The sequence below is a fragment of the Ambystoma mexicanum genome, chromosome 2q, assembly GCF_040938575.1.
Source record: "Ambystoma mexicanum isolate Mex_15411 chromosome 2q, UKY_AmexF1_1, whole genome shotgun sequence".
Taxonomy (NCBI): domain Eukaryota; kingdom Metazoa; phylum Chordata; class Amphibia; order Caudata; family Ambystomatidae; genus Ambystoma; species Ambystoma mexicanum.
In genome coordinates this window covers 1,115,745,798-1,115,771,197 of record NC_090924.1, presented here as the reverse complement: position 1 = coordinate 1,115,771,197, position 25,400 = coordinate 1,115,745,798, and the positions used below count along the sequence as shown (strand labels likewise).

The 25,400-nt window shown below is 51.0% G+C and overlaps 1 protein-coding gene across 1 annotated transcript in view; it reads left to right on the top strand.

Moving 5' to 3' along the window:
- Window positions 1–25,400, top strand: part of LOC138568836 (ATP-dependent translocase ABCB1-like) — a 615,126-nt gene that overhangs the window by 547,065 nt on the left and 42,661 nt on the right. The window contains exons 20-21 of the mRNA XM_069646608.1: window positions 20,871–21,068; window positions 24,478–24,684. Coding sequence (XP_069502709.1) covers window positions 20,871–21,068; window positions 24,478–24,684 — 405 coding nt within the window. The remainder of the gene's footprint in view (window positions 1–20,870; window positions 21,069–24,477; window positions 24,685–25,400) is intronic.

The following is a 25,400-nucleotide window of genomic DNA, read 5'->3' as shown; positions in this document are numbered from 1 at the left end:
ATCATGACAGCACGCCCCTCAGTCCGCAGGCACATATACATGCCCAGAACACCCGCAGAAAGGCAGGCCGTTGTCCTGGATTTTTTCAGTGTGGCACACTTCCCCAAAGTGCTCGGTGCCATAGATTGCACCCATGTGGCCCTACGTCCACCTAGGGCCACTGAGCACATCTACCGAAACCGCAAGCACTGGCATTCCATCAATGTACAGGTGGTATGCGATGCAAAGGGAATCAACACCTCTGTCTATGCAAACTACCCTGGCTCCACCCATGACAGTTTCATATACAGAATGTCCGCCCTGAGCCGGGCCCTGGAAGCTGGGCAGCATGGCGACACATGGCTCCTAGGTCAGTACAAATGCCCTTGCACATGCATGCAAGTCACACACAGACAAATATCCAAACCCTAATAATCTCAACTATTATCACCTCCCCAGGGGACAGTGCCTACCCTCTGAGCAACCACATGATGACGCCAATCCGGAACCCCACCACATCACCCCAGGTAAGATACAACGCCGCCCATATTGCAACCAGGGGCATAGTGGAGCGCACATTCGGAGTGCTCAAGTCACGTTTCCACTCCCTTGACCGCTCTGGTGGGCAACTACTCTATGCACCACCAGTAGTGTGCAGGATCATTGTGGCAGCATGTGTCCTGCACAATGTTGCAACACGGCAGGGCGTCCCGGTGGACATGGTGGTGCCCCCACATCCCCAGGCACAGGCGCTGCCCATGGGAGGGGACAGGGCACGTGGCGAGGAAGCCCGGACCCAGCTTGTGGCCACATTTTTCACCTAAACTCCCACCCCTGCGGAGTGCACACAGGCCTGGCACATACCAGGTGACAATCGATGATGACAAAGAGACAGTCAACTGTCACAACCCTACCACCCTGAGATAGTTGCCATGGAAGTGCCACATCGTCTGCATCCCTAGCTACTTAAACACAAGCTATCCTGTCTGACCAAAATGCACACATATGACATGTGACATGATATGGGCCATACACAAGTATTCCAAGGCACAATGAGGCAGGGAGGGGGGAACAAGGGAACACAGAGAACGGTACTACTAGGCCAGGTGTCATTGAGATTGTGCAAGTGCAGGGGTAGGGGGAAGGGAAAAGTGCAAGGGGAAGGGTGGGGGGGGAGTCCAGTACAGGGGAAGTAGGCCAAAAAAATAATACATAGGTCGCCTGGTGGCAACTGCAAAGGTAAGTGCAGACAAGTGCTGGGAAGGGAGGGCTGTAGGGATAGAGAGACAGTACTGCAGTGCAGGGGTTGCCAGGGAGGCAGTGCAAGTGGAGAGTGGCTGAGCCAGGGACCGAGGTTGGTGAGATTGTCCCAGTTGCAGCTCCTGTGCAGTTCCAGTGAAGAATTCTGCAAGGGAGAGGCAGAGAGTAAGCAGAAGCAAAGAGGAAGGTCTTGAGGTGCTTCCAGAACTGGAGATGGTTCGCCTCAAGTTCAAGTCAGGCAGGAAGTCTGTTCCAGGGGGAGGGCCCTGCTGCGGAGAGAAACCTACCCCCAGCTAGTTGCTCTGAGAAGCGGATGACCCGGACATGCAAGGTGTGCATCACACACACCTGCAAAAACAGGCCATGGCCATCACTGTCATGTCAGTCAAACCCTCCCAAACATCAACATGACATGGCAAGCAATACCCATACACCAACGCAGTAACGATAAGGTACACATTGCCATGTCCTAAATGTACAGTGGCATCGGACAATGATGCCTGACCCGGAATCAGATGAAATGACAGACCAACAAAATGTCCCACCCAAAATAAGTCGTTTCCAATTGCATTACAACAGTCGTAGACGTAACATCACAATGAATGCCTGTCTACATGCACATTATGCATTGCAAAATCAACACTGCAGCTCATGTGTGCAGCGTCCTACTCCTGCATCACACTGCTCAGCACACAGCACAGTGAACAGCCATTGTGTGTGATGCACACCCTGAGCATCACATCTAAGTGACAGACCACATCAAACATCAAATTAGGCATGTACTGGAACCATAATCGGTCACAGAACATGTGCTGCCGGGACACAGTGGGCACCAGAAGGCAAACAGTGTACACATGGATATTCAAGGGTGGGAGTACATGGAGTGCATCCGAGTGCAAGGGTGTGGTTCTGCAAGGACATGCACTCCACATATGCATGTGTACTCAAGTGACCATCAGTGTTGCCTACACATCACATGTGAACATCCACCATGTGTACACCCCAGCATGTCAAACCACAACTATCCCCTCGCACCTGAAAGGAAAACACAACACATGAACAGGCATTGATCAGCAGAACACAACATGTACATAGGATAACAACATTACTATGTCAGAGTTCCCATCACACTGCAGGGCAACGCAACTATCAACAACCCCCCCCTCCCTCACAAATGACATTGACCCACTGAACAACTGCACCTGGGTCATGGAGCCTCCAACCCTCATTTCCACCTGGCCACAGGATCACCTTTACCCTTTGTGGCCATCTCCCACCTTGTGTGTAAAAAGATGCTTGAACCCTCAGAATCCACACTCATTTCCAAAATCACGAAATCCAAGGCATGAAAACGAACCCGAACACCCTCCAGTAGATGACTTGACGTAGCAGTACCTCACAAACGCCAAGTACTACCACAATGATGCAACAACCAAGGTAGCACAGCAAAAAATGTCACGACAGGATGTGAGACATGTGTGGTACATGACATAGGATGATGCACCATGAATGGATGTGTACTGTCACAGGTCCCCTGTACAGGCGCGGGAGTGTCATGAAACAACCACCCACACCATGTCCCGGGTGCCTGCAAGGTCAAACTCACACAGGCCCCTGAGACCCTGGTGGGGAATGAGGTTCAGGGATATGCAGTCTGGACAGGTGTAGACACACTGGATGACTGGATTGAGTGGCAGGAGAGGGGAGGAGGAATGACACATGAAACTAGGGAATGCACGAAAATGTACAACCTGCATGAACACATACACAATCCAAACAAACTTGGACATCATTGTCATGGCCTTCTGTAGTCCAGGCTCAGGAGTGGTACGAACCAACCACCCCCTCTAGGGTTTTGGCGCCTGCAAGTTCGGGGCTTACACAGGCATCCGCAACCCCAGTGGGGAAAGAGGGTCAGGGAACGTTGCTTGGATAGGCACGGGAAGCAGGAACACCGGGTAGAGGGTACAGGTTTCAAAATTGCATAGGATCACGGGTGATTAGGGAAAAAAAACATAGCAAATTGAACCACACATACATCCATGCATCAGTACACTCCCCAGCAAGCCTATGCAGAGCAGTTCGAAAGAAAAACAACAAGACACTTAGCTCTGGTTTTGAGTGCTGGCCTCCTGCATGCGCACTCTCGGTCCGGTTACAGGAGCACTGCAATGCTGCAAATAGAGCCACAGTCAACAACCTGTATGTGCCAATTACACAAAAACACAACACCAAACATGCCCCATAGCAACAAACTACTCTACAAACAGACAATCTGTGCTCGATGCTTCGTACCCATATATAACATCACCCCTGTGACGGGTCATACACAGTCAATGCAGTAAGTCAGCCGCTGGTGGGTGCGTGGCAAATGGAACACCAATGTGTCACAATTCACACAACATGCAATGTTCCCTGGGTAAGCAGACAGACCCATATAGCAAGCCATGACTACAGAGCAAGTTGCGTACCACCATGACCAAAACAAAGTTGGCAGTGCATTTATCATGAAGTACGTGGAAAAGACATGCACTGCACCCGAGTATGTCCCTTGCTGTATGTCCCTGTGAGCTGCCCCTTTCCATGTCTCGGAAGGCTACATGGTTGATACAAGTGCCTCAATGAACCTTGGTGTACCGAAGGGTATGTGCCACTGCCCCTGCAGACAACCCTACTATCAACAGCCATCAGTCCACAAACACATCTGAGCTGCATTGTGTGCTTCAACACCAATATTCGTCTAAGCTCACCCTCAGTGCTGTGACTAAGCCTGCATGTGCAACTCACCTGGTGCAAGCTTTGCTGTGTCGTGGCCCCCCTGTGATGCTCACCTTGCCTGGAGTTCCTTGGAACATGTCAGCAGTTCTAGGATGTGGGTCTGCAATCACTGTGCCTCTGCTTGTGCACACATGTGCATGTGGGCACCAACAAACGGGTCAGGAATTCCGTCGTCCAATGGGCCATGTCTGCTGGCAAAGGTGCTCTGGAGGCTCATCCCCCTGCAGAAAGGGCATGAAACACATGATTAATGCTTCAAAGTGATCTGTGTGTGTCTCATCAGGCATCTCATTACTTGACCATGTCAGAGAGATACATCGCAAATCACACCATCAGTCCGTCTTTCACCTCCAAAGTGTGGAACACTATCTACAGCATGAATTTCAACAAGCACGTGTACAGGAAAGATATGAAATATACTACACAATGCATAGCAATCAATGTCCACATTAATCATGAAACACCCCATCTAGCAAAAGCTGAACAGTGGACAATGACACCTAAATCATCCCCACTAGGGGTGTCAACACAAGTCACACAGCACCAGACATGCCACAGATATGACAGTCCAAAGCCCTTGTGTAATGTTCTGTAACACCGAACCATCCTTGCGAGCCCATGGATAAGGGAGGCAGGAGTGGCATATGTGAGTCAAGGACCCCAAGCAGCAAACACATACACAAGACAACCATGAAGGGCCCAGCTGGAACAGACAGTGGGTGCCTTCAAAAGCCACAAGGCACCGCACCGTCACATGAAAGCACAATAGACTAGCAATTTTAAACTAACTCAACTATTAACTAATTACACTAACTATGGAAAACCTACATTAGCTATTTAAACTAACTATCAAACAGAAACTTAACTAACTAAACTAAAAGAAAAATCAAAAATGGCCACATACGACCCGGGGGGGGAGGGGAGGCACCCAGGAGGGGGGAGGTACAGGGTGCTGCTCAACACCCACATGCGATGATGCTGAGCCAAAAAAAAAACCTCCATGGGCTCAACGCCTGCACAGCACGACCTATGTGGGAGATAGATGGTCGTCCGAGTCTGGCTCATCCTGTAAAGGAGGACGTGGCACAGTAGCCTGGCCACGCCTAGCCGTAGCTTGCCCCTCGTCGGCAGCAAGTCTGCCGGACGGGTGAGCCTGGTTCTGTGTGGCGATGTTACATAGGTCTACATGCAGAACCTCACGTGATACACGTGCTTCCTCTTGCAAGGTAGCACGTGTAACACGGAGTTCCTCCTGCAAGGCCTGGCTGGACAACCGCTGCACCTCCCGGCAAGCCTGTAGCTCAGCCGAGATGGTACGCTCAAGCTGTGCAAACCTCTCCTCTGCCTGCTGCCTCTGGGACATCATAAGGACACCCAGAGTGGATCTGAGGGAAGCATACTCCTCCCTCAGGGCATCCATGTGCGCCTCTGCGTGAGCAGCAATTGCTTGACGCAGAGACGACATTTCAGCCTGGCGTGCCCTGTCTGAGGCCGCCATGCCCAGCCTGAGCGAGTGGGCCGTGGACCGTGCCGCCTGCTGCTGGAGAAGCACCTGCCTAGCAGGGGGGAGCACAGATCGGGCCACACGCTCCATGCTGTCAGCGATGTTCTCCATTGCTGCCCCCTGCCGTTCGGAATTGGCAGTCATGTCTTGCTCCCACTCAGTATACAGCGGTTGCGCGCGGTGACCGCGTTGCCGGGCTTGACCCCTGCGGGACCCAAGGACCGGGGGTCCTCGCTGTGTTGGCACCACCTGCGGCTGCACGACTACATGCCCCCGTCGACGTGATGTCCCAGGCACATCAGTGACTGGTGTGGAGGGTGACCCTGCGTCCCGATCCACCATGGGCGGAGGAACCAAGACTGTCTGATCCCTCAGTGCAGGTGTCGCAGACAGAGGAGTGTCCACATCAGAATCACTCACCCCTGACACATGGACTTGATGCTCATCCAACTCAACATGGACGTCAGAGTCGTCATCCAGGCTGGACTCATAGGCAGCCAGAGACAGGATGGACTGCAGCACTTGGGGGTTTTCGTGGCCTACCACCCCACGACCCCCACTAGTGCTGGGTTGATGTGGTCTTACCAACCCTGTGTCTGGCATGACAACACCATCCTCTGCATCCATTGCGTCATCACCTGAAAAATAGAGAGGAAAAGGTCACTACACATGTCAGAAGCACACGACACACACACACACCGACAGCAAAGGCATCCGGCAGACATGTGACACACAACATATGACCTGGCATGCATGCTGGGTCTACTTTGAATAGCTTCTGTGATCAGACCTGTTGAAAGGTGGCAGTTTCCATGGAAGTGGGTCTATGCAGTGCAGAAAATGTGTACGCCACTCACTACCTACATGTACAAGCACTCCATGGTGTGTGCCAGGAAATGTGAAGGCAGTGCAATTTCAAATTCAGACATCACGTGCATTGTGCATTCAATGTGTACCATGTCTAGAAGCCAAGCACCCCTCCACCCCAGTAGCAAAGCAGGGATGCCTAGCATGGTATCAAAAGGCTGACCATACACCTGTGTATTGACAGGAAGTGTTGACTGGCATCAACAGCTTAATGTGATTGAAATTACAACACTGCAAATGATGCTGGGACAGTGGGCAGGACACATGACGTGTGAAGAAGACACGACAAGAGTTGGACAGAGTCATAGGCCATTGAACAGGCTGAGGCCTGTGAGCCACACAGATTGTCAGAGCCTAAACATGTGTGCAACGCAGGACTGAGCCACAGTTGACATGGGGAGGCCGATAATATGGCAGGCAATGTATGTAACCAAGGACTCATATTACAGTGATCATCCAGTCAAGGACACATAGGGGCATGCGTGCAATGCACATGGAGCATGAATGGGCACTCATGTCCCTGCGGGACATCTGACCCATGCACAGTAGAAGTGGGATACCCTGCATCGAGTACTAAGGCTGTACCAAACGGCATATGTCTGGCAGTTTCTACGCTGGAAGTTAGCATCTACACAGGACACATGAGCAAGAAACTACACATTGGCAAGAATGAAGCAGACCAGTGCAAAGGTGGAACTGGGGTGCAGAGTGGCGGAGGAGGGGCAAGGGAGCATGCCCACATGGAGTCCCGCATGCAGGCAGAGGAGACATGCATGACGGTAGCATTGCATTACTTACACATCAGAACCATGTACACGTCACATGTAGCAGCAATCATGCACAACACATCCCACAAGTGAAACACACACGTCCTCAACAAACACGCATCAACACTCACTGGACTGGGCATCAACGTCCAGCATCTCTCCCACTCCATCGACCAATTCTGGTGGTATGAACTCCGCAACGAGAGCCTCATGTGGAGTGAGTTCTTCCTCCTCTGGTGCAGGCCCACCGCCAGTCACCAGAGTCAAGTTGTAATTTGAGGCACGCTTAGCCTTAGTGCTGCGCTTGATGTCATTCCAGCGCTTTTTGCACTCCTGCGCCGTGCGCACCTCATGGCCGAATGAACTGACATGTTCCGCAACATGCTTCCAGTGGGTGTCACGTTGGGCAGCCGTAGTCTGACTATTGGCACCCACTAGCATGTCACGGCTGTGGCCCCGCACGTAGTCCACGAGGAAGTCCAGTTCCTGCTTACAGAAAGGATTCTTCCTCGACGTGCAGGAGGTCGTGGCTGTGTGTGGGGTCCCAGCCTGTGCTGCAGGTGCAACCTTCCTCCTCTTGGACTGTGGCGCAGACCCTTGCTGGCTAATGCTGCCCTGACCAGTATGGCCAGTGGGTTTGGTGGATTGAGCCGAGGGAGTGGCAGGTGGAGGGATGACCAAAGGCCTGACTTGTGTCAGTGGCAGCTGGGTGCCCACTAATGGACCCTGCGCAGCAACATCAGCTGTGGCAGGGTCATTGACCGCAACGGTCCTGGTTGGCAGACTCACAACCGGGGTGCTGTAGGGTGCATCTGCCCCTGCACTTGCCAACACCCGGCTGTTCGGGGCAGCAGATGACATGACTGCCCCAGGGACACGTGTCTTGGTCTGAGCAGCCCGGCCTGCCCCTATGGTTTCCACCCTGGCCTGTTGGAGATCTACCAAGGGCTCTTCAAGTGCCAACGCAGCCTGCGCTGGCAGACCCTGAGCCTGGGTGGCGGTGTCCACAGCTGCACCTGCAGCTACCACCACCCTTGGGCCCGTGGCAGTCGATGGAACAGACTGCCGGGTCATACGGGTGCCAGTGCCAGATGCAGGAGTTGCATCCCCCGGAACCACAGGGGGTGGTGGCATGGCTGCACCTACACATGGCACAACATTGTGCTCAAGTGGCGCACCCCTGCCTCTTCCCCCTCTGTGGCTGCCCTGGACACCCTGGAGTCCCCCTACTCCCTGGTCACCACGGCCACATCCCCGACCACGCCCGCCATGAGGAGTACACCCAGCTGAGGCGCCCCTCACCTTTGGTGGCCTCCCAACCCTGGCACAGATGTAGTAGTGCTGGCACAGATGGAGTGGTGCCAATGGGAGGTGTACAGCACAATTGACCTGGGCAATTGGGGCGAAGGGGGTGGGAAGCAAGATGTTAACAGCCCCCCTGCACCTGCAAGGCTGTATGTGACCCCGGTGATGTGGTGACGGGTCACGCAATGCTCAGGCACCCCAAAACTGCAGTAAAACCGTGCACGCAACCCTGCAGTCTACGTGTGTGGATTAAACCTCCCCCAGTACGCGGTGGCACCCAGTAACACGAATAACGCGTAGGCGTGGGACACGCAGGCTACTATGACATCGAAAATGGGTGCGATACACAGGGGCACCCGCAGTGGGAAAAAGAGCGTGTGCGACTCACCGTCTGACTAGCGCGATGCAGAAAAACACACGTAGCCAATACCCCCGCCAAAAGAAGAGATACATCCTTGTGAAGTTGTGATGGCGCGCGAAACAACAGTTAGCAGCAACACACGTCGGTCTCCACGAAAGGCACGTACAGCGAACTGCTGGGCCTGCTCACCTTTAACCTGTGCTGAGGGAAACGCACGCGCGCGTCACGTCACAAACGGACGTGCACTTTTTCACTCTCGATTACGCGCATGGGCCCTTTCCTTGTATTACACGCGGACGTGCACTTTTTCACGCGCGATTACGCGCATGGGCCCTTTCCTTGTATTACACTCGGACATGCAGTTTTTCACGCGTGCTTACGCATGGGCCCTTTCCTCGTATTACACGCGGACGTGCATTTTTTCACGCACGCTGTAATGCCCATGCACGTCTGTACGCGTCACGTCAAAGGGGCGCTTGCGCTTGAGGGGCCTTCTGTCCAATGAAAATGCATATGCGTGCAGACGCACTTACGCGCTAAGGGCCTTTCCTCGAATTACACGCTGACGTGCAGATTTTTCACGTGCCAAATCACTCCGTATCAAGCTGGCCACGTGTAAGCACACGGAAGACCATGCTCCTGCCCAGAAGGCCGAACTACTGCCCCCCAGAGCCCCGAGCAAGCTCCCACCTGCCATCTGCTGCTGCCTGACTGCCTGCTGCCCACGTGCCCTGCCATTTGCTGCCTGCACATCAGCCAGGGGTGCTGTTGGTGTGACCACCCCTGTTGGAACCGAAGACTCCCGACTGGGATTCCATCGCTCGACAGCCCAGCCCCAGGACCCAGTTGCCCACCCACTCCTGCCTCTGGGGTTGTCATGTCGGGGCAAACACCATCTGTGACCACTGACAACCCCCGGCCAGAGAGGCAGAGGGGCACCAGATTCAGTGCCACCGAAGTTGGTGTCCTGGTGGAGCAAGTCCTGGGGCAGTATGATGCCCTCTTCGGAAGTTCCCACGCCGACAAGGAAGGACGGACTCGGATCTGGACTGACATCGTGACTGCCATCAACGCGGAGGGGGTGGCAGTCTGCGACTTACAACATGTCGGGAAGCGCTGGGAGGACTTCAGGTCCAGGACCCTGAACAAGGCCCGGCGCCTCTTGAAGGCAGCGGATGAGAAGGGGCGCCGGGGCCACTTGTCGGAAGAACAGATGAGGGTCCAGGAACGCATATCACCAGCGCTCCACATCCAGGTCCTTGAGAAGCAGACCCGTCTGGAGTCGAGCGGTGAGTGCACATGCATCCTGATTGTGAGCAGTGCGTGTGGTGATTGTTCAGTAGTGTGCAGGTTGCACATCTGTTTGTATGGGGTCGAGTATGGGTGGGGGTGTACAGGGCCGTGGGTCTGACACATGCGAGGGCTGTAATGTGTGAGACATGGATGGTGCTTGTGTGTGTGGGCTTGCATGTCAAATGCAGTTGTGTGGGCACACATGTTTGGATGAATGTGTATGTGAGTAGACATGTCCGTGATGTCACGCATGTATGTTGTTTTCGGCTGCATGTATCAGCGCTGTGTACATGTGCATGTGTGTGTATTTGACAAGGGTGCAACAGTGATGCAACATGGATGCATGTGACAGCGGTATGTGGAAGCCTGATGGGCAGATGTGACATGGATGCCCGTCTGAACACCGCGACACTTGGCAGAGGTGTACACATGCATGCAAGTGTGGTGGTGTGTGTACATGTGTGGTGCACTTCCTGTGTTGCATGTGATGTCTGGATCACCTTTGGCTGCTCAGGCTGTTGTATGTGTATGGATGGTGGTGGCAGTTGCGATATGGCTGTGGTATGTCTCATGTGTGCGAGTTGTAATGACATGTGTGTTGGGGATTGTGATGACATGTCTGGGGTTTGCCAATGCCACTCATGTACAACTGTCATGTGTGTATGTGTCCATTGTACAGTGCCCTGATGCCTGTGTTTTGTTTCTCCCTGTCTGCAGCGTCAACTGATGAAGAGGGCGGAGAAGGTGCTGTGGAGCACAGCGGCGGGGATCCCACCGCCAGCCGGAGACGCAAGGCCCGGCTCCCCTCCCATGTTGTCATCTCGTCGGGGAGTGAGGAGTCCGGTGCCGCGTCCCAGGCCGCAGCTGCCGGGGGGAGGTCCAAGAGGCGGAGGTTGGAGTTGGACTCCTCGGCAGCAGAAGGGGCAGCTGGGACCCCACAGGGCCCAACAGGGGAAGATGGCACGGAGTCATCCAGGTTGGTGGGGGGTTTGGTGGAGGAGGAGGCCGTGCAAGCACCAGAGACGGGGTCTGGAGGTGGGAATCCCACTGGTGCTAGTGGTGCAGTGCAGAACCTGGGACAGGAGGCAGCACAGGCCGCCGCGGAGGTGCCTGTGTGCAATCCTGTCCCTGATCCTGTCCCTGCATCATCTTGCACCAGCAGGGATGCCTACGTCCAGACCGGTTTTCAGGCAGGGGATCAGCTGACGTTAACTGGCCTTCCTCTGCCTGCGGACGTGGCTATCCAGGTCCGGGTTGAGCCTGTCCTGGCTGGTGTGGCGTTGCGTCAACGGGCCATGCGAGGTGACCTGCAGTCTTTTCATGAAGAGACTGCACGTCATCTCGAATGGCTCGTTGACTACGTCAGCCTGCTGGGACAGGTCACCCAGGCCGGATTGCTCCGTCTGATGGGGCTTGGTACGACCCCCTCCTCAGCTGGACCCCCTACGCGCCAGTCGTCCTCTGTGCCATCTTCCCACCCATCAGTCACCTGGGTGCCCTGCTGTGGAGCTGCCTCTGACGGTGCGGCCAGGCTGGTGGAGGAGGCACCCCTGCCACAGTCGGGAGTCGGACGTCCAGCAGGGGTGGCCACATCTACGACTGCACCCCAGCCGGCGGAGGATGTGCAGGCAGCAGGAGGCAGTGCACGGGCAGAGGCACAGCAGCAGCAGCAACGTGGTGGGAGCCATGAAGGCTCGAGGCCTTCAACATCGGAGGGGCAGGCATCGGCCGGAGGGCAGGAGCACCCAGGACAGAGAGTGTCTTCCGTGTGGCAGCGGTTGGGCCACGCCATAGATGCGGAGCGGCAGCGGGCGGAAGAGGCACGGCTTACAATGGTCAGGGCGGAGAACTCCATGTGGAGGGCCCTGAGGCGGGCCGAGTGCCTCGAGGCAATCCGCAGTGGTTTGGAGGTGGAGACGTCGACGGCCCTGCGAACCCTCAGGGCCATGGAGGAGGACCGCCTCCGGGACATTGAGGAGGAGTTTGATGATGCCCTGGCCCGGGACATCCACAAGTGAGCCGTGAAACTAGCCCGCTGCCCTTGTACATAGTTATGTAGGTAGTGTTAGGTTTCATTTTCGTTTTTATTTCATTTGGACCTTTCGGACATTGGCCACATTTTTGTATATAGTTATTTTTATTAGTTAGTGTAGTTAGATAGGTTTTCTTTTTTTTTGTAGGGATTATGGACCCTGGCTTGTTGCCATGTACATAGTTCACAGTTGGATTGTATTTTTTTTTCACTTTTTAACCATGGAGCAATGGCTTTCTTTTTTATTTCCCATTGGATTTTGTTTTGTGGACATTGACTTTGGACAACATTACTTTGGATTTTTATTTTTGGTTTTTCTTTTTTTTAACGGACATGCTTCTTTTCATTTTTGTACATTCACATTTCTGTTTCTTCATTTTTTATTCTATTTATGTTTCCTTTAATACATATTTTTTTAGGTGATCTTCAATGTGTGGTATCTCATTGGTTTCATGATATGTGTTTTGAGATTCACTGACACCCATTGGGTGTATGTGAGGGACATGTGTTTGTTTCGGAACTTGCAATTGGTGTTCTGTGATGTAATTGCTAATTATGAGTGGGTGGATGCAATAATCGGGTGGGTGTTTTGCATTTGGAGGCTGACCATAGGGACCAGGGATCTAGATTGTGATGACATGTTGGCTGGGGAACATGAGTTGGACATGGGTGGGGGCCTGCTGGCAGGTGCCCCACAGTGCTGGGGGGTGGGGGTGGTGGGAGACATGAGTTGGACATGGGTGGGGGCCTGGTGGAGGCTGCCCCTGCACTGCTGGGGGGTGGGGGTGGTGGGAGACATGAGTGGGGTCCTGGTGGAGGCTGTCCCTGGTGGCTGGGGGGTGGGGGTGGTGGTAGACATGGGTGGGGGCCTGGTGGAGGCTGCCCCTGCACTGCTGGGGGGTGGGGGTGGTGGGGAACATGAGTTTCACATGGGTGGGGGCCTGCTGGCAGGTGCCCCACAGTGCTGGGGGGATGGGGGTGGTGGGAGACATGAGTTGGACATGGGTGGGGGCCTGCTGGCAGGTGGGCCACAGTGCTGGGGGGTGGGGGGGGGTGGGAGACATGAGTTTGACATGGGTGGGGGCCTGCTGGCAGGTGGGCCACAGTGCTGGGGGGTGGGGGTGGTGGGAGACATGTGTTGGACATGGGTGGGGGCCTGGTGGAGGCTGCCCCTGCACTGCTGGGGGGTGGGGGTGGTGGGAGACATGGGTGGGGGCCTGGTGGAGGCTGCCCCTGCACTGCTGGGGGGTGGGGGTGGTGGGGAACATGAGTTGGACATGGGTGGGGGCCTGCTGGCAGGTGCCCCACAGTGCTGTGGGATGGGGGTGGTGGGGAACATGAGTTTCACATGGGTGGGGGCCTGCTGGCAGGTGCCCCACAGTGCTGGGGGGTGGGGGTGGTGGGAGACATGAGTTGGACATGGGTGGGGGCCTGCTGGCAGGTGCCCCACAGTGCTGGGGGGTGGGGGTGGTGGGGAACATGAGTTGGACATGGGTGGGGGCCTGCTGGCAGGTGCACCATAGTGCTGGGGGGTGGGGGTGGTGGGGAACATGAGTTGGACATGGGTGGGGGCCTGCTGGCAGGTGCCCCACAGTGCTGGGGAGTGGGGGTGGTGGGGAACATGAGTTGGACATGGGTGGGGGCCTGCTGGCAGGTGCCCCACAGTGCTGGGGGGTGGGGGTGGTGGGAGACATGAGTTTCACATGGGTGGGGGCCTGCTGGCAGGTGGGCCACAGTGCTGGGGGGTGGGGGTGGTGGGAGACATGGGTGGGGGCCTGGTGGAGGCTGCCCCTGCACTGCTGGGGGTGGGGGTGGTGGGGAACATGAGTTGGACATGGGTGGGGGCCTGCTGGCAGGTGCCCCACAGTGTTGGGGGGTGGGGGTGGTGGGGAACATGAGTTGGACATGGGTGGGGGCCTGCTGGCAGGTGCCCCACAGTGCTGGGGGGTGGGGGTGCTGGGAGACATGGGTGGGGGCCTGGTGGAGGCTGCCCCTGCACTGCTGGGGGGTGGGGGTGGTGGGAGACATGGGTGGGGGCCTGGTGGTGGGTGCCCCTGGTGGCTGGGGGGTGGGGGTGCTGGGAGACATGGGTGGGGGCCTGGTGTTGGGTGCCCCTGCACTGCTGGGGGGTGGGGGTGGTGGGAGACATGGGTGGGGGCCTGGTGGTGGGTGCCCCACAGTGCTGGGGGGTGGGGGTGGTGGGGAACATGAGTTGGACATGGGTGGGGGCCTGCTGGCAGGTACCCCACAGTGCTGGGGGGTGGGGGTGGTGGGAGACATGAGTTGGACATGGGTGGGGGCCTGCTGGCAGGTGCCCCACAGTGCTGGGTGGTGGGGGTGCTGGGGAACATGAGTTGGACATGGGTGGGGGCCTGCTGGCAGGTGCCCCACAGTGCTGGGGGATGGGGGTGGTGGGGAACATGAGTTGGACATGGGTGGGGGCCTGCTGGTAGGTGCCCCACAGTGCTGGGGGGTGGGGGTGCTGGGGGACATGGGTGGGGGCCTGGTGGAGGCTGCCCCTGGTGGCTGGGGGGTGGGGGTGCTGGGAGACATGGGTGGGGGTGGGTGGAGGCTGCCCCTGGTGACTGGGGGGGTGGGGTGGTGGGAGACATGGGTGGGGGCCTGGTGGAGGCTGCCCCTGGTGGCTGGGGGGTGGGGGTGGTGGGAGACATGGGTGGGGGCCTGGTGGAGGGTGCCCCTGGTGGCTGGGGGTGCAGGGGGACGTGCGTTGGTGGGCAGTAGTGCAAGTTGACATGTGGGTTGGCTGGGGGTCATGGCCATGGTGGATGGTGTGCCTGCAGGACATGTGCAGGGTAGGCCCCTGTGGTGTGAGCCACCTGCAGGGGCCGTGGAGGGTGTAGAGGGAACACCTGGGAGGACCCACACATGCAATTCACGTGTGGTGCTCCCCGCGCACCCCTGTAATACCTGTACCCTTATGGAATCGCGTGTGGAACTTCCCGCGCAACCCTGAAATGCGCGTACCCTGCTCGCATGGGCCCAATCGCGTGTGAAACTTCCCCCGCACCAGGGAATACACGTACCGTGCTGAAATCGCATGTGGCACTTCCCGCGCACCCCTGAGATACACGTACCCCCAATCGCGTGTGGAAATTCCTGCGCACCCCTGAAATACACGTACCCTGCTGAAATCGCGTGTGGCACTTCCCGTGCACCCCTGAGATACGCATACCCCCAATCGCGTGTGGAAATTCCCGCGCACCCCTGAAATACACGTACCCTGCTGAAATCGCGTGTGGCCCTTCCTGCGCACCCCTGAGATATGCGTACCCTGCTTGCACGGGCCCAATCGCATGTGGAAATTCCTGCGCACCCATGAGATACACGTACCCTGCTGAAATCGCGTGTGGCACTTCCCGCGCACCCCTGAGATACGCGTACGCTGCGGAAATCGTGTGTGGAACTTCCCGCGCACCCCTGAAATACGCGTACCCTGCTCGCACGGGGCCAATCGCATGAGGTACTTCCCGCGCACCCCAGTGATACACGTAGCCCGCTTGCCGTGCTGGTACAGGGTTAGCGCAGCCCTTTGCGCTGGATTTGGTATATTGATGGCTTTTCCCTGCGCGAGAGGCGTTCTTGGGGGCGTAACTGGCGCTGCTGCAGGGTCGCTGCGCCACTGTGCGCCACGGCTGGTTTTGGTGGCTGGAATCCATTAATACGCTGTGCGCGGAAATGGATTTTAGCGCACGCGGCTGGCGCAGGGATTCGCACGCGCACACCGTGCGTCAGCCGCGTGTGCCACTTGTGCGCTTAATTCTATGAATTACCCCCTTAATATCATGTTGTTGCAAATACTCTGTGACAGAAGAAAATAGCTTCAAAAGCACAAATGGGCTCACAGTTTTGTCACTGTTTTCATTTCTGTTTGCTGCTGTGAGGCCTTCCAACTGAACAGAAATGTGTTGAAATGTCCATCTTCTTGAAGAGGGGGTCGGTATACTAGGACCCCCCCTCGCATCAAGTTCATGACGAGACGGAAGGCCAGAAAACACTGAAATCACCCATTCCATTTCAGACAAATCCCATATGCACCAATGATAGATACATACACTGAGAGGTATCCTCTCAATCAGGCATACAGACTGTTAGATAGAATCACCTGCAGTACCCTTTGGGAACACTAAATGCAATCAAGACTACAAGTGTAAGCACAATTTCACCTTTGTTACAAGCCTCTACTACACAGCAAAGTGGTAGCGATGGCTGAGCAACCAGACTTATCTCAAGAGTTTAAGTGAGCAGTAGAACAAGTTACACAAAGGACCAACTAATACAGTGATTCAAACAAACATTTACTCAAGGTTTCTTGGTGAAAGAATATACACGTATTTACTCAGTCAGTTCTAAAACATTACACTAGCATAATCAGCTCAATATCACACACTAATAAACCACAAAAATACAACCGGTAAGTAACTGAACAAGTTTAGTTCCCCTGAAGTGGGAGCAAAATGGCACTTCAGATACTTAATAAAGGGGTAAAAAGACAAGGTTATAAGAACAGACAGCCAAAACGCATTCATAGGCAGGGCAAAGAGTTTCAGTTAGCTACAACCACCAATTCTTCTCAATAGGCCTGGCCCAAAGTCAATGGTTCAGAGTCTTTGTGTAGGATAGCACAGTTCTGGTAGATAACGGTCAAGTCTTTGCCACAGAGTTTAGAAGATTTTGGCTAGGCGAAAGGTTTGATGAATGTTTAGGGAAGGACTAGCCTTCAGAGTTGAGAAAGTTTCCCCGAACTCTCGCAATGGCCGAAAAGATTTCCGGACCCGGTTTGCACAGTACCTTGGTATTGAATAAGAGCTGTAGCTGAGGCAGTTGTTCCTGGCAGTTCGAGCAGATCTCGCATTTCCTGAGCTTCAATCATGGGGACAAGAAGCTGGACGTAGGGAGGTTCCTGTACTGCCCAGGGATGAAGCCAAAAGCTTAGCAACACATCTGTTTAAGGTGTGAGTGCCTTAAAATCCACAAGCTGGTTTCCTTCCCTCTGGCTATCCGGTTTTCAACAGCACTGTGATGAAAATTCGACCAGATGGGGACAGTGTCCAGGTGGCTTGCGAGTTGGTTGTTCCCACCAAACTCAAGGGAAGAAGTTAAACTTGAGGGGCTTCTCTGTCAATTGGAGTTTCAGGCAATTCGGACCTGCAGCAGGGCTTCACAAGTCATCCAGTAGTTGCAGCAGTCCTCTTCCTTCAGCTCGTCTTCGGTTCTTTCATTCCAGTGGTCGACTCTCCTTTCAAGTCCCAGAGACCTGCTTTTAAACAGTTTTACCCCATTCATTCCAGCCTGGCTGTCACTCACACAGGGTGGCTGTCCTTGCGATACAGCCAGCTGGCCAATCACGACAGAGTGCTTTCAGGTCTCCTAAGAGACTAAGCACAGGGAGTTTCGGGCACCTCCCTCACATCATGTCCACCCCAGACACTCAGGCACCACAGGACGGCTTCAGCACTGAAGCCTGCCAAAGGCCAACGAACAAAGAGACTGGTTTGGCACGCAGAGACAAACACAAGAAAGACCTTCCTAAAAGAAATGGCAAAAAAAGATGACCGGAGTCTGTTTTTACAGACAGGTCTTGGCCGCCATATTGAAAAACATGACCCGATTTTTAGCTACCGTTCTTAGCGGTCGGTAGAAATCATGGTAGTTGATCTAAACCACTGCCACCAGCCATTTAAAGTAGGAAAGGGTATCATTTGACTGTTAAATGAGTGTTTTGACTCAGGGGAAGCTAGGCAACCCCTCCAGCATTCTATAGTAAGATAGGGTGTGCTGGGTCAATACATTTAAAAAGACTAGTAAAGCCAATTTAACTTTACATGCTCTGGGAGATGGTAGTCAGTCCCAGAGAAGGTATTTAAACCTTTGGGAAGTCTGAAAGACATCCCTGTGTCACTGCAGTGAAGGTGCTGTGTGACACACAGAAAAAGATGATGCCTATGGAGTTGTTTTAAAACTCCATAACAAAAGAACACAAAAGGAAACACATGGAAAATGAAAATTTCAAAGCCCCAAAATATAGCAAAAGAGGTGGAGGGCTCTAAGGTGGAGGGAATTTAGCATGTGTGTGAGAAATCTCCCTAACACAGACCATGTACAGTACAAATCTACCCATGCCTAAATGAAGACCCACAGGCCATGGTCAGAGACACCTATATGGACAGCCTGGACTAAGCATCAAGAAGCCATCACAACAAAGCAGCGTTAGACATGAAGCACATGTTCAATCCACATTGCGTGACAAAAACATACACTCGAATAAATGAAGAACATGAGGATACAGTTCTATAGTTAGAGGACGGATACATATACACACTGTCATTGCTTTTATTATTGTTGCCATTAGCCAAATGCAGCAACACAGAAACCACAAGGCACAAGATATCCTGAGCAAAGCTTGCAGATTCTTAACGTGAATAACTCTATGGAACTGCAGGAGCACATATAGGACCTGGCAGAGCCAAGTGTGACTAACCTATGAAGAATGTAGTATAGCGTGGACAATGTAGGAACCACAGTATAAGGTTTAGGAAAATGACAGCAGTCCTCAGATCTCTGAGAAAGGGACAAGCTGAGCCGATTCAGGCTGAACAGAGAGCAAGACGTGTGAGACAGGCCCCACAGCCAAGGTCAAGAGATACGGAAAGACATTCCAATCCCCAGACGACAAGGGGACGAGCAACAGAAAACAGGAATAAATCCTCATAATTTGCTGCTACAGAGCTCATTTTTATGGTCTCTGGACACTTGATGAAGCTGAAGCAGACAATGGACAGTGATAGGTGATGATAAAGTAGGGTGGATCCCAGGCAGCCAGACACGGACTGCAATTAGTATGCAACAATAATCAACAAGTGTTGTGGCAAGGAGGACATGGTCTCATAAGGCAAACGTGTTGTACACAAGTTACAATACAGACACATAATCGTTCACATTGCCTTGAGAAGGTGCAGAGTGAGCTGAGAAGGGTTTCGGGTCCCAGGCCTGGGGATGTCAACTCTAGCCAATCACAGTTTAGTACCCATGGGGAGAGTAGCAACGGGCACACACCAATTGTAAGTCCATAACTGTGAAACAATGTTATAATTAGTAAATTGGGGATGGAACAGACCAGCCATCTGATATGTAAGAGCTGTAGAATAACACCTATAGGTACCCATATAGGTTATTGAAGCCTCAGCACCTAATCCACGATCACAATAGGTTTCTGGAGAGAGGCCCACGTTATGACAAAGTGGTGATGTGTTTTTTGGGTATAACTGGCCTGCGAGGCAGCGGAAGCTGAGATGTGCATGAATATTTCTGTGTTCCTGTGCTGATTCCTTTTTTTTTTTTTGTAATAAACTGCAGTTTGAACTTGCCGTTGAATGAGTCTTCCATGTATACTGGGGAGATAGTTTGGCTTTCGTAAGTCTGTGGACTTCCAGCATCACTTTGGCATACCTGGATGTCTGTCCCAACACTCATTAAGAGGGCTTCTGTTTATCCTAGAAACCCTTCTAACGTTAAGTCCTTTTCCAATCTGCCTTTAATTGTATGCTGTTATATTTCATGGTATTTTGTATTTGTTTTTTATTCTTATTTATACTGCGCATTCGCCAAAGCGCCCTTACACTTAAAAGTACAACTACAGTACAATAATCAATGTGACAATGTGAGGAGGTTTAACAATTAAGCAGATTGCATAGATAAATAAATGAGTCTTCAAACGAGTACAGACCAAACATTAAGTAGAAGAACAGATTGAAAGAGGAAGAGAATTCCAGTAAAATGGAATGAGAAGAAAAAAATAACGAAGACGAGAAGAAACATAAGGGGGTTTGGGAACAGCTAAGCGATATTGTGACTGGGAGCACACAGCTCGAGGAGATTAGTAGAAGTAAACCAGAGATGGAAGGTAAGGAGGGGCCAGGCTGTGAACACATTTAAATACGATTGAAAGAGAATGAAACAAGAGGCGGGTCTCAAACAGCAGATTAGCAGCCATAGAAAGTGCAGCTGAAATAGAAGGACAGGGGCACAGTAGACATTGGGCCTCATTACGAAGTAGGAGGTAGCCATGGTGCTATTAGCAACATGGCTACCCCCTTACCGCATTTCGGGTGCGGGTTCCCGAAATAGGGACTTGCCGGGTCATTCCAACCTTGGAGGACCCGGTAAGTAACCATTCCGGGAACCATTCCCCATTCCCATTCGAGCCCCCATAGGGCTCAATGGAGATGGAGCTAATAACGGTACCGCAATTTGGGACCCGCTAAGGGACCTCGGAATAGGGTGGTAAGGGATTACCGGCACCAGTCTCCTTACCAGTGCCGGTAATCCCTTACCACCTACCTCGTAATGAGGCCCATTGTATTTGAAAAACAAAGATCTTGGAGACATCTAGTAACGCCGCAGAATGTTCTGGCAGAGGGACATAATCAGTGACACATAACAGAAAATGTAATAGATAAAGAGTGACTTGACTCTGGCAGCAGATTCTGTCAATCTCAAAAAGTAGATGAAAACTGATAATAACTCATCCCAGTAAATCATGCTTCCTGAACTGGTAAAATAGTTCTAATCAAACAGATACCAACTTAGAAAATATGTTGTTGTTTATTCTCCCCATAAAACAGCACAATAGAGTTAATCAATGCTCAGTCCCTCCTGCATTGTGTGCTTCATACATATGTATAATTGTGTTTTTTTTGTTCCTAGGATAACTTTGATGGCAATATCGAATTTAGAGAAGCCAGATTTGCGTATCCAACAAGACCAAAGGTCCAGGTTCTGCAGGGTCTAAACCTGCGTGTTGCAAAAGGACAAACTCTTGCCCTGGTAGGAAGCAGCGGCTGTGGGAAGAGCACTACGGTTCAGCTCCTTGAGAGATTTTACGACCCCTTTCAAGGGTGTGTGGTAAGTTGTAAATTCACAAACATGTTTATTGTGCCCAAGAAAAATCCTGCATTTGGTTTCTATGGGGACTCTGAAAAGTGAGTCTGCTAGTGCAAGGTATTCGACCTACCTAATTTGCACCAGGTGCTACGTGCTGATGGAGTTGCTGTCCAGACCATAGCTACGGTGATGTTAGGGTGTACTCTGAGAGGCATCAGTCCATGTGGCCTTTTCCTCTGTGCCTATTGTTTCCTGCCACACATGTGTATTGCTTGCAGGCATCTGGATACCCATGTTTCTGAAATCCACAACTCCAGAATTTTAAAAAATGCATGTCGTCAGTGACGGGATCTTTACACTCTGGCACTACAATGCACATGCTGTACCCACATGAATAGGAGCTGACCACTTACCCAAACAACACAACTACGGGTATTCAACACATTTGTGAGTTTCACGCATAGAAGGGACACAATGGTCCCACAAGTAATCCCTTTCGCTGCACCAATGTCCCATCTGTGAAGCAGGCTATGTGTATGTCAGGTGAGGCATATGTAGAATTTGATGGGATTTTGTCCCTGGATGTCTGCCCTTGCATATCTGTGAAGTTGCTTCATGGTCTCCTTTACTCCTATTTTAAATGCACGTTTTTAAATCCTCTCTGAGCATTTAAATTAGCACCATCCAAAGTTAAAGAAATTATCGATATTTTTCAAGTGTTCTAGCATGTGATATCCTAAGGTTTTATATCAGCATTGCCACTGCACATCAAAAGACTTTAAATTGTTTCAATTTAAATTGCTGGTCTTCTAGTTGCCCTACTTTACAGATGGAGTTGGGACCCACTACTTGTATTTCATGGAAACTGTTACATATCGTATCAGGGTCCTATTTCTTTGAGACAGGTTTGCCTCTTTTGTCTGCTCTGAACATGTGCCATGTCACCTTCACGTATTGCTCATGTCCTCACTAATCATTTGCCAACTGACCTGTGAACACTGCTATATCACCGACCTGAAATCTACTGGGTGCTAAAGCTGAACATGGGGCGTAATGATTTTTCCGTCACTGCCCTCATAGAATGAAGTGTAATTACAGTGCACTCATGCAGGAAGTGTATTATGTTATTACTTTTATAATGCAGGACCTGGTGTGCAGAACCTGGGACTCACCAACAATTATTTAACAAACTATAAAGATGTGTTCACTTTTAATAAAATAATTATTTTATAAGGCACAAAAAGGATTTTCAAAGCTGTGCTATATTGACTTCAATCAGAATGGTCGTTTTCTAATAAAAGGCTAATTTCGAGACTCACAGTATTGAAAAATAGCTTAGTAAAACGACTTTTTAATTAGGTTATTATACCACGTATATTATACATACTGGCACAGAGGAGGCCCCCACTTATGCAAACATTCTTCACACACACCACACACAAACACACACACAGATACGAGTTAGCCCTTGACGTGATGATGTGTTTGTATACAAATATCTATGGCATACATGCAATAAGGAGGGTTGTGTCAATAGAATTGCACCAGTAAACCCAAGGCACATTTCAACAATTGCACTGGGCAAATGAAGTCTATAAGGATTGCAATGGTCTTTGTTCAACTTCTGCATGCATATGTAGGTCCTTAGATTACTGTAATGGTATCTTCTTAGGACAAAAGAAGCATCAGATTCAGAGACTTCAAGTTCTTCAGAATGCAACAGCCCGACTTGCTCTCCAAGTTCCCCAACTGACTTCTTCCACTGCTCTGCTTCTCCGGCTTCACTGGTTGCCGGTGGGAGCGAGGATTGAGTTCAAGATTTTGTGTATGGTGCATCGAGCTCTTTATAATGTTGGGCCTCATTTTTTGAGAAAGAAACTGGCAAGGTATTATCCTGCTAGAAGTTCGGTCGAAAACACAAATCTTGCTGAAAATTCCAAAATGTTGTTGCTAGTGTCTGGGTGGTCGATCCACGCTATGGAATGTCTTGCCATTCCATTTGAAAGCTCAGACCAAGTTTCCTCACTTCTTTCTTAGGCTGTGGTTCTTGTTGTGTAAAACTGCTCTGCCTTAGCGCCTTGATGCCTTTGAGCCACAGTTTGCGCTTTATACATTTTAAATAAAAAAAATTTTAAAAAATAAAAATGCCTTACACATTTTGCATGGCAAAAATGTGACGGGGATTCGCCAGAGTTGTGTGCTGATTGGTCAAAATTATGAGAAACAATGGCGAGCAAGCACTGAATGCTCAACCCATCTCTATGGGGTCCATAGGGGTCATGGTTTGGGCCACCCGACTGGTGATTTCAGTATTAGTGTGGCATCTTTCAGGACCAAACTTGTGAAAGTTGTATAACTGATATCAAAGTCTGAATGGGAAAGAATTGACAAACGCTTAGGAAAGGAGAATAATGTATGCCCGCCAAATGACTGCCCACATTCCTGTGGTCACAACCTGGGATTCTAAATGCAATGCTTTCAATTAAACCCCTATATATGTAGTATGTTGTTTTTCAAACTCCTTTTGAGAACATTGCTCTATCCTGAGCATTTTGCCTCAATGGATTCTGTCCTGGAAGCTTCATGTTTGGACAGGTAAATGTGCTATATTTTGGTGTAACTTTATATACTAAGAAGCACATACAATCCCAGTAAAATTGATTATGATGTGTTTTTTTTTTTTTTTCATTTAAGCAGTTTTCTGCATTCTTAATTGGGTTCATTCAATCACCAATCGTAATATCTAACAATCCGCCCTTCCATTTTGAAGTAAGACATTTGGTCTTTAGAGTCCTCGTCTGGACATTGTGGCCCGCTAGTGTCAACATTTGGATTCAAGTACTTATTAAAAATTGCAACTTAACATAAAAACAGAATATATATATATATACTAACACAGACCGTAAACCTCCACATCCCCACACCCCTTGCCCTACTTACAAAACAGCGCTGACAAGACGTCTCATTCACAAAATCTCTAAAAAACGCCCCAAATGTCTACAGCCATTTTTTGGTTTTCTCTCATTTAAAGGCCGTTGTATTGTTCAGTGTCAATATAATTAAAGCCTCCCACTCCTACTTGGGGTGGCCGCTCACTCTCGGTCTTCTCCCGTTAGAACAGAAATTTGCATATGGTCTTGTTTTCAGACTATTTCCATTTACCACCTGTTCAGGAATAGCTTTAGGTCTTGGGTGATAAATCTGAGATATTGTTTGCCAGCAGGCAATGCTACCAAAGTCCATTCATTCTGCATCAAAGGGCCCTAGATTGGAGAGAATGTTCGCTTTGTGAGCAGAATGAGCCGAAAGAGAAGTACAATTACAGCCCATCCAGAATGAACAGGTTACCTGTTCAGGAATGTATTCCTATGTTCTGAAATTAGAAGCTTATCTAGATAACTGTTGGTTATTTATCTATTTTTTTCCCTAGCTTGCGGATGGGATTGACACGAAATCACTAAACTTGCAGTGGTTCAGAACTCAATTGGGCATTGTGTCCCAAGAGCCAATGCTATTTGACTACAGCATTGCTGAAAATATTCAGTACGGGGACAACAGCCGAATTGTCAGTCAGGAGGAAGTTGAAGAAGCAGCAAAAGCAGCCAATATTCATAGTTTCATTGAAAATCTCCCTGAGGTGCGTATAAATGATTCGTTTATTGCGAAAGTTACAGTAATGTCAAACACAATCAGTGAAACCTGCATATCTACATATATATAGATGTACACATATATAGCACTACTCATACTGACATGCATGACATCGCAAAGGGCATAATACATGACATCACATATGACATGAACAACTATGTCATGTGCACATGGTGCTACTTTAAAAATCCTCTGAAAAGAGGTTTCACAAGAGGTTTCACAATAAAGTCGGCCCACAAGGTCTGTGTCCTGTGAAGTTATTTTTGTTCTAGTGACAGTAAGCAGAGGCCTTGCCATGTAGCATGTGCACCGAAATGATAGCTTAAACATGTACTTGAACTTTAATATCTGCCAGGCTTAACCTTAGAGATAGGACTACTTCTCTATATGTCAGTGTCTTTAGGATGTGGCTTGGGCTCATGGTGTACATGCACTGAATGGATAAGAAGGACACAGACAGAATATGTCCTTTATATACCTTGTTTTCATTTTAACAGACTCTAATCCTAGGTTCGTATTCTGCTCATTGTAGTTTGTTCCACGTTCGTTGAGGTTGCCTCACTGAGCTTCATATTTTGCTCTCTACCTTCAGAAACAATCCTACAAATTGATTTATACTAAGACCTGTCTAAAGGTTTACATATACTCATTGTTCTGGCAGGCCTGGACATGTAATCCTACTGCCCAACTTCACGACAGGAA